Source organism: Eulemur rufifrons, chromosome 2 (genome assembly GCF_041146395.1).
Source record: "Eulemur rufifrons isolate Redbay chromosome 2, OSU_ERuf_1, whole genome shotgun sequence".
NCBI lineage: Eukaryota > Metazoa > Chordata > Mammalia > Primates > Lemuridae > Eulemur > Eulemur rufifrons.
This window is the reverse complement of record NC_090984.1, coordinates 57454646-57470320: the sequence shown is the minus strand read 5'-3', so window position 1 is coordinate 57470320 and position 15675 is coordinate 57454646. Positions and strand designations below refer to the sequence as shown.

General features: G+C 35.6%; 2 protein-coding genes across 2 annotated transcripts; both read left to right on the top strand.

Annotated features, from left to right (window-relative positions):
- Positions 1 to 6810: 6810 nt before the first annotated feature.
- Positions 6811 to 7749, top strand: LOC138377422 (olfactory receptor 4F6-like). Its single transcript, XM_069462318.1, has one exon. The coding sequence runs from the start codon at positions 6811 to 6813 to the stop codon at positions 7747 to 7749; it is 939 nt and encodes a 312-aa protein (XP_069318419.1).
- Positions 7750 to 13034: 5285 nt separating this feature from the next.
- On the top strand, positions 13035 to 13952 carry LOC138377411 (olfactory receptor 4F4). The gene has a single exon (XM_069462307.1). It carries the CDS (start codon positions 13035 to 13037, stop codon positions 13950 to 13952), a length of 918 nt encoding a protein of 305 aa, XP_069318408.1.
- Positions 13953 to 15675: the final 1723 nt, after the last annotated feature.

The following is a 15675-nucleotide window of genomic DNA, read 5'->3' as shown; positions in this document are numbered from 1 at the left end:
TTTGCAATGTGAATAATTTATTGAATTGTGCTTCAACTTTCTTCTTACATTCAATCAAAGGTCAAGTGATTAAAGAACTTCTTTCTCTTTTTATTCTCTTTTCTTTTCTCAATTACTTTCTTGTGCCTCCATCTTCTCCAAGTCTCTGGGGTGAAATCCATGGATGGGTTCCTTTTGCAGGTTTAGGCTAATTCAAATCTTCAGCCAATATCAGCTGAAGCAGCTTGTAAATTATTTATCTCAGTCCTCTCTGGTACTCCCAGGTCTCATGAACCCTACATTAAAAACCTCAGCTCCTCTCTTGTCCCAGAAGACATCTGCTGCCAAACAAACCCGTGATCCATGCCCCAGGAGAGAACCCTCAAACCATAGTATGCTCTGTACCTGGCTGGCCAACTCCCTAGGACTTTATTTCTGCCTAGATTCTCCCTCATTCATCTTAATATGCTGTTCTGCCTGCTACCTCAGTCTTCCACTTAGAACAGACACATCAGGACAGGAGCACATTTTCACTGGAGAATGATTTTTAAGGCTTTGTATTGCTCGCTGCATTGCAGAAGAGACAGCTGTGAGAGCAGCAGGAGAAATTTCCCTCTCATCTCCTAAGCACTTAAACTGTTTTACCTCATCTTATGCACACAATGATTTGTGTAGCTGACCAGGCATCCTTATTTTTTTAATATTTCTGCCCACATTATCCTCCAGTTTTTATCTTGCTTATAAATTTTTAGAATGTCACTATTTTTCAAAAATTAATATTGGATCAACCAACACTTCTCATTCTAGTTCTGTTCTAAAGAAAATAATTTCCTTCATTTCTGAGCAAGAAAAAATGAAATGCAGCTCTAAAACCAATACAATTTTAAACCAAGGTAGGAACGCTGCCACTTCTCGGCCTCCATGATAACCTCAAGATTAGAGTCTCTATGTCTGCACATCAGTGATGAAGCCAGGCTTCTCAGTGAGATTACCAAACTTGTCTCAGTGGCTCAAAACAGATCCTCCCCCCAGGTAAACATACTGCCGTTACAAATAACTCCCTTTGGTTTTTTCGTTTTGTTTTGTTTTGTTTTTTCCTTTATGTTTTCTCAAGATCTCTGAACAAATTGACTCAATAAACTACAAGTTTTAATTGTATTCAATCAACTCAGGAAAGATAAAAGTCAAAAGCTTTCAAGGAGACCTTCGTCCCCAACACCCTAACGTTTGGGAACACAAGTAGGCATCCAGAGGTAAACATTTGCTGTAGTTGATAACAGGAGGAAGAGCCATTTATTCCCCTGTTGTCAATTATAGGCACTGTATTTACAGATCAGAGGTTCTAGATTTCTTCAAAAGTGAAGGTATGTCTGAATATATTTTCACTCCCTCAACTCAATCATTCCCAGCAATTCATACTCTAAAATTATCCACCCTAAATGGAGATTATTTTATACTGGCCAACAGAATACCTCAAAATCTTCCTCTTTCCTTTTGTTTCATCACCGGGCAGTCCTTTTGATATTTCTCTCTTGGGGAAACCAATGTGACTCAAAGATTTGGTCCCCAAGAGAAATTAAAAATGGGCTGGTTATTGGCCATCCAACAGCATCAGTGGGTCACTCTCCCGTGCAGCTAATTAGCTTCTTTCCCATGATGAAGGATCCTATATATAGCTTTGTTTTCAGGGTTATTATTTACAGAACTGAAGACTAAGCTATCTGAGTTTCTCCTTCTAAAAATGCACATTCTATGACTGAGCAGACAGGTAAGAGAGATGCTTTTAATTACAAAACTGCCCCTGTCATGGTTGCTTCCTTCTTTCTGTTGCTCTATACTCCCTTTCAATTTCTGCCCTTCTACAAAATATTTGTGTCCAAGATTTTCTCCTTTCTGAAATACTTTTGTCCTTTCATTACACACCATCTCCCTTTCATTTTCAAATATCAATCATTGCATTGTATTGTGTCTTATAAAACTTCCCTTTGATATTTTTAATTTGTCTTCTCAGTGTGAAGATTTTTTAAGATTCAGGTGTTTCTGACTTTTGTGCTCTCTGACTTAATATAGACTTCATTTTCCACTGTGCAAAACAGACATCTGGTCTCAGCTATTCCTACCCTATTTGAAAATGAGATTCTGTTGTAAAACTAGAGAAAGTAAATCTCAAATTTTGACCTCTAATATTCTGGTGTGATTCATTCTCTTTTTGTATTACTTTTCTCCACATTTGAAGGCTCCAGCCAGTGCCCAGGCTGAGGGGCTGTGCTCAAATTCAAAATGATTCTAGCCCCATGCCAGGGAGTGGTATAGAGTAGCTGACAGCTATGAGTTCCGAAATGGAACTGTTTGAAGACTGGCCAGTTTGTTTGAAGAAATGAGAAAGGGAATTGGGAAAAGCAATGTCCTGTGAAAAAGAAGAAATAGTCCTTCAGGAAGAGAAGGCCAATTTTACTTTAAAACAAATAAGAACTCGAGGAATAAGAGAGTCCTACCAATAGGTTAAAGTGATCCTATCAACCAATAATACTTCTAGCTTGTTTATGGCTGTTTCTACTAATAGGTGTAGAGCATTGTTGAGGAAGACCAATGGACTGGATTTTGGGGGTCTGACTTCTGATTCTGGCTCTGTGAATGTATTGCTATGAGCACTCTGGATGCCATTAACCTCACTGGTTGTTTCTCTACTTGCAGAATGAAGGGACTGGATGAATTAATTTCAAAGTTCTTTTCTGCTTCTATACAAAACTATAATTCTGATAATCCTTTCTGTTCAATACTTGTCTGCATATCCTGTTTATAAATATGTCTCCCCAGACCCTGAATTACTGAAAAATTTTAAATCACCGATAGGAAAGATGACAAACTTTATGGGGACTGGGCTTCTGAAGAATTCCCAGGAGCTTCACAAAGTCATCAGTGTTTCCTAAGAAGGCAGAGAAGCCAAACACGTGGTCTTTTTCTCCAAACAATCTCTCAAGGCATGAAGATTTCTTCAATAATAATACACCATAATTCCAGATATTTGTAATAGAATGGGTGGGACCTTCTTCACTTATTTAAATACTCCTTTTTTATATGACTGAGTTATCAGGAAGTACAAGATTGTGGAGAAGTATTATTAAATACAACTTTCCTATTTATTTGTGAGAGCTACTATTTTGTTTCTGATATGAACAATTACTACCCATTTTTAGAAAATTCATCCATCAAATATTTCTTAAGCTTTTTCTACGTGCCAGCTACTGTTTTATGGCATTGGTAGTAATATGGCATTGGACAAAGCAAAATTGTTCCCTGCACTCATGAACTTTAATTTTACATTTATGAAGAACTATAAATATTAGAACTAGGGTAAATAAAATACTGCCTGGGGGCTAAAGGCATATTTTTATTAGTTACTTCCTAATTTTTTAGGAGATGAATTACCTGTCAGTTAGCTGAACCACCACCAGGGTGTTCAACTACCCACTCCATCCCACCATTCCTTACTGTCACATCTGTTCACTAATATGCTTAAACTCTTAATTTTCTTTATATCAGTGAACTTTTGCTACAGCTTTTCTATTACTTTTTACTCTTCTGGTTACAATATATATAAACAGTGTATGAAAACTCAATCAAAGTTCATTCTCTCAGGTATTCATAATGTATCAATGTGTATTGATTGCTTTAAAGCATGACAGGTAACCTAAGCAAAGTGTACAATGTTCCACCAATGCTTCCTCTGATCATCATTTTATCTTCCTTGTTTGTTCTTTAGGATTCTTCCTTATTCCTCCTCCTGTCCCTCCTTTCATTCTCTAACACTTTCCAATTCATCTTCATTCTTCTTTTTTCTTTAGGTGTTCTTTCCTGCCTGTTCTTTAACCATGCTTTAGACTCTGCCTCCACCACATTGTTACATTCACAGTTCCATATTTTGGATTGTAATTGTCCCAATTTAGAATGATTAAAGGTCATGAATAGATAAAATTACATGTTATAATGGAATTTTTTAGTCTTTAGACTAATAAGATCATGTAGTTTGGGATTTCCCGCTTTGAAAAACTTAATTCTCACTCATACTCCAAGAAAAACACTATTTCAGCAGTAATAACCTAATAGTAATAGGAGTTTCCAAATCTGACAAAGTAATTCAGAAACTTGAATTGCTTTTAATTGTTTTAAAATTGCTCTTATTAAGATGAAATTCCACTTTCATGATGAGAGTGCTAGAGTGCTTGGTTTGTATATTGTGTCTTAGTTAAATAGGGAAAAACATTTGATCTTAAGCAGTCAACATGATTCTTCAGCTTCAACTTTATTTCTTCATAAATAAAAATTTATGAATTGGATGCTGAGCTTAGTAAGTCACCAAACACCTTCTGCTCAGCAAAGTAAAGGTCATTGCTATGAAAACTCCCAGGGATGATCTTATTAACTGTATAATGCTTCCCAGATTCAGTTCCCACCATCCAAATCCTTTGTCCTTACACCTCTATGACCTGGATATCTAAATATGGGTGAGAAGTCTAAGTATAGTAGTATGAATGAATTGAAAGTGTTAAAAGATAGAAAAAAAATATGCAGATAGAAAAAAATGTGCTCCTTGACTTATTATGGAGTTATGTCCTAATAAACCCATCATAACTTAAAATTATCATAAGCTGAAAATGCATTTAATACACCTAACCTACCAAACATCATAGCTTAGTCTAGCCTACCTTAAATATGCTCAGAACACTTACATTAGCCTATAGTTGGGCAAAAACCTAACACAAAGCCTATTTTATAATAAAGTGTTAAATATCTCATGTAGTGTACTGAATACTGTACAGTTTCTACTGAATGTGTATTGCTTTCTCACCATTGTAAAGTCAAAAAAAAATAAGTCAAGACATCACAAGTCAGGGACTGTCTGTATACAATTCATTGAGAAAGTACTAGAAAGAGTATTTAGGAGAACACGTAGGTGGGAGAAAGTAGGAAACAATGAAGAAATTCATTGAGAGGCAACAAAAATAATTGCAGATTGTAGAAATGGAAAAGGATTAAAACCTATGTGTCTCCACCTACTATATTCTTCCCAAAGAATTTTATATTCTTCTTATCCATTGGACCTTATTGCCTCTATTTCTTTGACCATTTATGGTGTATCGCTTCATATTCCCACTGAAACATTACTAACTTAACTCACTCTCAACTTGATAAGGGCACCAAAGAATCTGTTTTCCTTATAGTTATTTCATGATGACCAGATTCATTCAGCCTGGCCAACCCCGGCCAAAGTAAAGCAAGGGAGATGCCTTGCACACTGCCTGGATGGAATATCCTAAGAAGTTTCAATTTTATGGTAGTTTTATACAAAGTCCAAGAAGTTTCCTCAGGACACTTTACATATTTAAATATATCTCCCTGAGAATCTCTTGTATGAAAAAAATTCTAGCAGTTTATGAAAATGAGTGATTGGATGAGGGAAGTAGTGGAGTTCTTTATTCAGTTGGTTTGTCCTCTTATAAGTATGAGTCAGTTCTGGTTTTCAAACATTCTTCCTTCAATTTTCTGTGCCATTCAATGTTTTATCAAAAAACCTAATATAAATATGTGTACTGAAAGATATCTCAAAATCTAAAAGGAGAGCTTTGGAGCTTTTAAAAGCACACACACAAAAAAGCAACTATGCAATTTGCTTACCTTTATTACATTTAATATTCTAAGAAAAGTATTTCTAATGCTATATAAGCACTTCCATCAATATTTATTACTGTATTACAGTTAATTATGTACATACTTTATAATATACTTAAACCTAATGTTTGGTATTTAAATTATTTCAAGGTTTTACCACGGTTGATACAGTATGATGAACATTTTTGTGCTGAAAACTGCACAAATAGAATTCCAGAAGGAGTATTATTGTACCAAAAGGTATGAATTCAAAATTCTTAATACATGATTTCAAAATGCTTTCTTTAAGGTTTAAATCAGTCTCTATTTCTTCCAGCAATGTATGAGAGTGACTATTTCACTAAGCGTTTGCCAATATTGGTAATAATAATGTAAAACTTTTTCTGATTTAATAGGAAAATAATAGTATTACAGTTTATCATATTTCTTTAATTTCTAAAACACACAAACATATATGCACACGCACACATATAGCCTAAATTTCTTAAGTCTCCCTTCATATTATTTGTTCATTTATTTATTAGGGCTTGGAGGTTTTATTGAATGGTTTGAACTCTTTCATATGTTATGAAAATATCAACTTTTTGTCTCTCTACAGCATTCAAATTCAAGTATGAGTCATGTGTTAGTTGGAGGCAGATTGTTTTAAGCACCTTCAGAGGTGTCTTAACTGTTATTATGCACTTATGTTCTCATTTCTAATTTTTAATTTTTTTACTTTTGATTACATTTTTAAAGGTCATCTATTTTTTATTCTTTTGAAACCCATTTGATATGTTTGCATACAATCTTCCAATTTTATGCCTTTTCACATTTCTTTATTTTTTAACCTTTATTATTTCTTGCCTGAAATTTCTTGCATTTATTTTATGTATTCTTTTCTAACTTCTTAAGTTGCTACTAAGTTCACGTATGTGAGCAAATGAGAGCATTTAAAGCAATACGTCGCCTCTGAGTGTAGCTCTGTCCATACTACATTAATCTTTCATATGCTGCGTTCCCATTTTTTGTAAATAGTCTACTATCAGTTAAATGAGAGATTTGTTAATATAATCCATTTTAAATTGTTAACATTTAACACATTATTTTCAGTGCCTCTAAGTTGATTCCTTCCTTCTTTTCCTTCAGGTCACTTCAGAGTCTTCCCTTCCTTCTGAGTCAATGGGCCACGTAAATGACTCTGTGGTAACTGAATTTGTATTACTGGGACTTGCACACTCCCTGGGAATGCAGTTTTTCCTTTTTCTCCTCTTCTCTTTATTCTATCTGGGAATTATCCTTGGAAACCTCTTCATTGTATTCACAGTGATTTTTGATCCTCGCTTACACTCCCCTATGTATTTTCTGCTGGCCAACCTATCACTCATTGACTTGGGCCTTTCATCTACCACAGTCCCTAGGATGATCTCTGATCTTTTCACTGATTGTAAAGTCATTTCCTTCCACAATTGCATGATACAAATGTTCTTTATCCATGTTATGGGAGGAGTTGAGATGGCACTGCTGATAGCCATGGCATATGACAGGTACACGGCAATCTGCAAGCCTCTCCACTATCTAACTATTATGAATTCCAAAATGTGCGTGCTCTTGGTAATAGCTGCTTGGGTCATTGGAGTGATTCATGCTGTGTCTCAGTTTGTTTTTGTTATAAATTTACCCTTCTGTGGCCCTAATACTGTGGAGAGCTTTTATTGTGATTTTCCTCGGGTTATTAAACTTGCATGCATGGACACTTACAGACTAGAATTTGTAGTCACTGCCAACAGTGGCTTCATATCTATGGGCACCTTCTTTTTCTTAATTGTGTCATATATCTTTATTCTGCTCACTGTCCAACAACATTCTTCAAATGATTTATCCAAAGCATTCTTCACGTTGTCGGCTCACATCACTGTAGTGGTTTTGTTTTTCGCTCCATGCATGTTTCTCTATGTGTGGCCTTTCCCTGCTAAGTCATTGGATAAGTTTTTTGCCATTGTGGACTTTGTTGTCACCCCTGTCTTAAATCCTGCCATCTATACTTTAAGGAACAAAGATATGAAGGTGGCAATGAGAAGGCTGAGTCGACAGGTTGTAAGTTCAAGGGAGATAACCTAACAGATTTCCTTAATAAGAGCCCAAGATGAATGTCATGAACCATCAAGACCCCCATGGTCACCGTCAACACTACAGAATGTGTACGTTTTTATTATTGCCTTAAAAACTGAGAACTCTTCAGAAAATGCAGTATTGAATCTAAGAATTTTATTTCAGATGAAGTTGCAGCAATTTTTGTTAATCATAAAAAATAAAGTGTTATATATTTCTATCTAACCTGCGTACCAAATTGTAGTTACCAACTATGTCTACATTCACTTATAATGTGGTTATTTTATATCTATATATGAATATATATGCATGTATAGAATTTATCTCTATCAGTATCTTTATAATAGACACCATTGGAAATTAATAAATATTTCTTATGGAAATTATGTGGATCCAATGGATAAAATATGGGTTTATGCAAACCAGCAGATTTAAAATCAAGGAAGAAACAATCCTTATTTTAATTGTACTTTAAGTTAGATAAATAGGATGATAGACACTATGTTACAACTCTGTTTTTGCTTTCAGTTTGATTGTCAATATATTTTGTACAATGTTATTTTAGAAATTGACTCTAGCACTTTGTATTATGCAAAATTTATCTATGTTCCACTTTTTTAACAACACAATGCTATTTCCTTTGCAGCTTTCCTCAAACATTTCTTGATTCACTCTAACAAAGCATCTATAGTTCTAAAAGTATTTGAAGGGACTTATTTCCTAAAGGAGGGGACCCCATTGAGATCTCAAAAGCTTACTTAATGTGCCTGCTCTTAAGCTAAGGTACTTAGGACAAAGAAGATGATTGACATCTTTCTGATAAAACCTGGAAAACCCGGTGGTCAAAGAACACAACTGAGACATCATTTGGATGTATTTCAAGAAACATTGATTGTGGTGAATCAGCTCATTTTTAACTACTGCATGGTAATTGAAGCTACAAAATAAAATGACATTATAAGACATGATACTTGAGGTATTTTTTATTATTGGTTAAAGTATTTTTCCTATATTTTCTCCACAAACTGTTCATCAAACTTCTAAGCTATCCTCTTTTTTATAAAATCTAAGTATTATTTACTATCTTATTAACCTATTTGGATTTTAATTTTACAACTTTATCTTATTTGTTTTACTAAAATTCTTTTAAAATCACCGTTAGACTCAGTGAGACAGTAAAAATATCTAAATGGGCCGAGAAACTGCAACAATATTCATTAACTCAAGATTCTGTGTGTTTTCTCTAATAGCCAAGGGAAAACTTGGGAGACTATAAGAGTTAGTTTCAGTACTCAAAGCTCGGGCTGACTATTCCCAGATCTCTTCACCTGGTCACTTTCATAAAGGGCTCTCAATTAACCAAGTGGTTTACCAAGGAGAACAACTCACATAAATACTGTTCTCTTGAAAATTTTATGCTTTGAGAGGGTACAAATAAAAAGGAAATCTGTACTCCTCTTTCTCTGCATAGCTGTAATCTCTTCCAGTTATGAAGAAGGTAGGTGGAATGATGAAACTAAAATATATTAGAACTAACCAAACTGTAGCACTTCATTGACAATGAGATGCTTCTACTGGTAGGAATCCATTCTGCAGAATTCAATTATGTGTTTATCTTCAGGGAAAATGGACGGATCCTACAGAGTTGGCTTAAATACTTAGAAGAATTAATATTAATAATGCTTGTAAGCATAACCCTTATTAACGAGTTACACTGGCAACAATTGTCAAATCCTTTGCCCGACTCTTCTGGGTTAATTTATTCTTTCCTCTCTATGTAGTGGTCTTTTTCCCCATCTTTCCCCAAATGCATTGTTTTCTTGCCCACCTTTTCCCCTCCTTTTTGTAATCCAATGAAACCTGGTTTTGAATATTTCTTTCACATAAAAGTCCAAACCATATTTTTAGAATTGTGGAAGTTTTGAGAGTTTTTGATGAAGTGAACTCATTTTTTAGAAAACAGAAAAACTGAGACCCACAGACTTTTTGAGTGACATGCCCAAGATCACATAGTGAATTTGTGCTAGACCCCAAGTCCCTGACTTCCACCTCAGTGAGACTATAGAGACAAGGGTATTTTTCTTTAAGGAGGGGTAAAAGGTGTTTAAAGAAAGCATATAAAATTCTGATGGTTGAATTCCAAGCTTACACTAGGGCATGGGGAAGGATTTTCTTTTTCAGTTGTGGCTGGCTCTGCATGGTTGATACAAGTGTGTAAGATTCTGGAGAACTCCTTTAATAAACCTAAACTTAATATTCAACCTAGAATCAATAACAATTCTTCTAAAACTTATTGAATCATTTTTAAAGAGTTAGAAAAGAGCTTTGAAAGGACTGTGGTGGTGAAGAATTCCTGTAGCTGAGGATCCTATATTACCACTCTCCCCTCAGCAGTATAAACTCAGGATATGAGATGTCCTAATTAAGTGAGCAAGAAATTCCTTTTGCTGAAGTATAGCATTCCTAAATTCTTACTTGCTACCTTGATAGAAAGTCTTTTTGCTACAGATGAGAAGAACCCTTGGGTTAACCATCATTCTTCATATATTTCCTATGGAGATGTAACTTCAAATTTGTCCTTCTCTATTGGTGAAATGAAATGGTTTTATACCACAAAATATCTAAGGTCTATTCTATTACATACTTTGATTCTAAAGAAACATCTCAACCAGTCATATCAGAAATTATCTCACAACAGGAATCCTATCTTCTGAATTTTTAATAATTAGTATGATTATATTTATAGCTGCATTAAGCAGAAGGGAACTAAAGTGAGTGTTCATGGCTTATTTCACTATTAGACTTCTCTTTATTCTTGGAAAGAAATTTAGAATCACTAAATTTTTATAGGATTTTGAAAACAGTAATGTGGTATTTAGGGTGAGTAGGCCTAAGGAATGAGGTTCAAGGTAATGAAGAGAAAAGTATAATTTCCAAGGGCTATGGAATAACTGCGATTAAGAAAATGTCAACTCTATAGAGCTGGAACCCATTCTACTAAGTGAAGTATCCCAAGAATGGAAAAACAAGCACCACATGTACTCACCATCAAATTGGTTTCACTGATCGTCACCTCAGAGCACATTTAGTAATAACATTAATTGAGTATCGGGCAGATGTGCGGGGGGGAGGGGATGGGTGTATACATACATAATGAGTGTGATGCGCACGATCTAGGGGATGGACATGCTTGAAGCTCTGACTTAGGGGGTGGGGGGCAAGGGCAATATACGTAACCTAAACTTTTATACACATATAATATGCTGAAATAAAAAAAATAAAGATGACCCTTAAAAAAAAAAAAGGAAAAGAAAAGAAAATGTCAAAACAGGCCGGGCACGGTGGCTCATGCCTGTAATCCTAGCACTTTGGGAGGTCGAGGCAGGAGGATTGCTTGAAGTCAGGAGTTTGAGACCAGCCTGAGCAAGAGCAAGACCCCGTCTCTATTAAAAATAGAAAGATATAGAAAAAATTAGCCGGACATGGTGGCACGTGCCTGTAGTCCCACCTACTCAGGAGGCTGAGGCAGTAGGATCCCTTAAGCCCAGGAGTTGGAGATTGCTGTGAGCTAGGCTGATGCCACAGCACTCTAGCCCGGGCAGAGTGAGACTCTGTCTCAATAAATAAATAAATAAATAAATTATTAAAAAAAGTCAAAACAAATAATAATATTCTTCAAAAAAATTTGGCAAGTATAACTCTGTATACCTTCATGTCTCCCATAGGACATTATCCATCAATTTCCACTTCTCTCTTTTACATCTTAACTTTCCCTTAACTCTTACACCTAATCCGGATATTAAGTATTCTCATGGCTATGCTTCACCTTCAAAATACCTTTCATGTGCTACTTCATTTCACTGTAAAACTTTTTCAAACAGTAGTTATTGTCTCCTCAATGCACCAATGAAATGACTCTCTCCACTCATGTCCAACAGTCACTGTTCAACCTCTCTCCTAACTACTAGCAACCAACAACGATGTTCCACAAATACTGCCACATGTCTAAACAATTATCACAATTCTTTACCTCCTTCTTAATTTATTCCTGCTCCTAAAAGTGATCTGTGCATTACATATTTTATGCTAGCACTTGTTATAATTATAATCAAAGTTAAAGCCATCAAATGCTAATTACTCAGAATAAAAACATTGGAATATTTTTTAATCTTCCACATCTTGCTGATAAATTTTCTGTTATCACTACCTTAATAATGGCTATGATATATTGACCACATACTATGTGCTAAAAAATTTTTATACATGGTGACATCCAATCCTCACAGCACTCCTATGAAGTGGTATAATTATCACTCATCTTTTCCAGATGTGGCCATAAGATTCAAGCCATTTAAGTGACTTGTCCATGGTCATCCAGCTACATAGTGAAGCCAGGGTTTGAACCTAGGCCTCCTGGGACACAAGCTCACATCTTAACCAGTATAATGTGTTGTTTGATGGTCCCTCACAAATCTTCACTCACCCCTTTCCTGTTCACACAACCACAACCTTCAGTCATTACCTATTGTTGAGCTTAAAACAATCACTTGGCTTTATTTCCAAGCTCCCCTCTTCTAATTCACATTGTGGCCAGAGTTAATTTATTAACCAATTGTTTATAATTCCTCAATAGGTCTTTATTGTGTCCATAATAAATCACTTACAAGCCATTCCAGAATCCCTTTCCAATTTTAACCCCTATTAACTCCTTCACACTTTCTCTCATGTAAACTTTGTTGGGTTTTTCTCACTCTACCTTTGAATTCCCATTCTTTTATCCTCTCTCACTTTTTCAATCTTATATTTCTGAAGTTTAATTTCTTATTGTTCTTTTCATTTTTTATCTTTCATTTTGGCACTCTCTTTTCCTCCTAAGAATGTTAATATCACCAAATGACATAAGATACATGCTACAGAATATAAACTGTCTTGAAGTTCAGAGAAAAAGGAGATTAGATGAAGGATTATAGTATAGACTTAATCTGGCAGACAGGATAGCATTTTTTAGGAATAAGCCTAACATGAGTGGAGACACTGAGAAGACTGGGGTAACTGAACTATAAAGCATAGCCAAGTATGGAATAGTATGGAATAAAATTATGAGTTCAGGTTGTTGAATTTTGAAAGCTTTTATGTAATGAACCATAGAAAGTCATTATAAGAGTGAGCAGAATGTTACAAAATGAGGATTTGAATTTGAATATAATAATTCTGATTTCCTTCTCATTCTCTTCTCTAAGGCAACTGCAGAGGCTATTTCCTGGAATGAATCATTGAGTAAAACAAATCACTCTATGGTGTCTGAGTTCATTTTACTGGGACTCTCCGATTCTTGGGAACTCCAGATTTTCCTATTTGTGTTGTTTTGTGTGTTCTATGGCGGAATTGTGTTTGGAAACCTTCTTATTGTCATAACAGTGGTTTCTGACTCCCACCTTCACTCCCCCATGTACTTCCTGCTAGCCAACCTGTCACTCATTGATCTCTGTCTGTCTTCAGTCACAGCCCCCAAGATGATTACTGACTTCTTCAGTCAACGCAAAGTCATCTCTTTCAAGGGCTGCCTTGCTCAGATATTTTTTCTTCACTTTTTTGGTGGCAGTGAGTTAGTGATCCTCATAGCCATGGCTTTTGACAGATATGTAGCGATCTGTAAACCCCTACGCTACACTACAATTATGCGAGACAACGTATGTGTTGGCATTGCCGCTGCTGCTTGGGGAACTGGCTTCCTCCACTCAGTAAGCCAGTTGGCCTTTGCAGTGCACTTACCCTTCTGTGGTCCCAATGAGGTTGACAGCTTTTATTGTGACCTTCCTAGGATAATCCGACTCACCTGCACAGACACCTACAGGCTAGAACTCATGGTCATTGCTAACAGTGGTGTGCTCACTGTGTGCTCTTTTGTTCTCCTCATCATCTCCTACACTATTATCCTAATGACCATCCAGTATCTCCCTTCAGGTAGGTCGTCCAAGGCTCTGTCCACTTTGACTGCTCACATCACAGTGGTTCTTTTGTTCTTTGGACCTTGTATCTTTATTTATGCCTGGCCATTCCCCATCAAGTCATTAGATAAATTTCTTGCTGTGTTTTATTCTGTGGTCACTCCTCTCTTGAACCCAATTATATACACACTGAGGAACAAAGACATGAAAACTGCAATGAGATGGCTGAGACAATGGGATGTGAATTCTGGTGTAAAGTCTTAGATCTTATATAACTATGAGATTAATCTGAGATAGTGACATATAGGGAAGTTGGTAAACTATTTAGTAAAGCTCATGAAATGTGTACCTTCCATTCTCATATAACTTAGTAAGTGTCAAAGAGCTTTCACATATACTGCCTCAATTTGTCTTTCAACAATGTTATATGTTATGTTTTTGGATATGGATGCAAAGTTAATGCCATGCTTTCAAAATATTACCTCATTTCTCAGAACAATGAAAGGCATAAATATGTTAGTAGTTGTCTATATCTGTGCTTTCTTGGGTGATCTTGTGTTTAACAGAAGAAATAAGTTTCTACTAGCTGGCTTATAAAATTTTTTAAAATTTTATTTGGCTCCACCAGCAGTGTATAAGTGTTCCTATCTCTCCACATCCATGCCAGCATTTGTTGTTTTGGGAATTTTTGATAAAAGTCATTCTCGCTGGAGTTAGATGATATCTCATTGTGGTTTTCATTTGCTTTTCCCTAATGATTAGAGATGTTGAGCACCTTTTTATGTTTGCCGGCTATTATTCTGTCTTCTTTTGAAAAATTTCAGTTCATGTCCTTTGCCCACTTTTTGATGGGGTTGTTTGATTTTTTTTCTTCTTAATTTTCTTAAGTTCTATATAGATTCTTGTTATCATCCCTTTAATGGATGTGTAGCATGCAAATATTTTCTCCCATTCTGTAGATTGTCTATTTGCTGTAATCATAGTTTCCTTGGCAGTGCAGAAGCTGTTTAATTTGATCAGGTCCCATTTATTTATTTTTGTTGCTGCTGTGATTGCTCTGGGGTGTCTTGTTCATAAATTCTTTGCCTAGGCCTATGTCTATAATAGTTTTTGGAGATATCTCAAAGATATCTTTGGAGATATCTCAAAGAGGTAAAAATACAAATACCATTTGATCCAGAAATCCCACTACTAGGCATCTACCCAAAGGGAAAAAAAGACATTCTATGATAAAGACATCTGCACTCAAATGTTTATGGCAGCACAATTCACAACTGCAAAGATGTGGAAACAACCCAAGTGCCCATCAATACTTGAGTGGATTAATAAAATGTGGTATATGTATACCATGGAATGCTACTTAACTACAAAAAACAATCGTGGACTAGCACCTCTTATATTCTCCTGGATAGATCTTGAGCCCATCCTTTGAAGTGAGGTATCACAAGAATGGAAAAACAAGCACCACATGTACTTGCCATCGAACTGGTACTAACCAATCAACACTAAGGTGCTCACATGGAAGTAATATTCACTGGGTGTCGGTCAGGTGGGAGGCGGGTGGAATGGATGTGGAACGCACTGTATGGGGGAAGGGCACACTTATAGCCCTGGCTTGGGTGAGGCAAAGGCATTATATGTAACCAAAATGTTTGTACCCCCATAATATTCTGAAATTTAAAAATTAAAAAAATAAATGCTTTTCTAATATAGCTTGTATGAAATATTTTTAAATAAAATCTTATCTTTTTTACACATTAAAAAAATTTATTTGGCTCATTTTCTTTAAAAATTTCAAGGAAAAAAACTGCCACATGCTTAACTCAAAAATATATTTAGTGATAGGGTGATATATATGTCTACTTTTAAGAAGTTTAAAAAATAAACTCTTCTCATTGCAACAGTGTATGATTCATCTCCTACCACCATAGCAACCCATTAACCCATGAGTGCATTACTAGGAGTGATAGGAAGAATAAATCTGCCA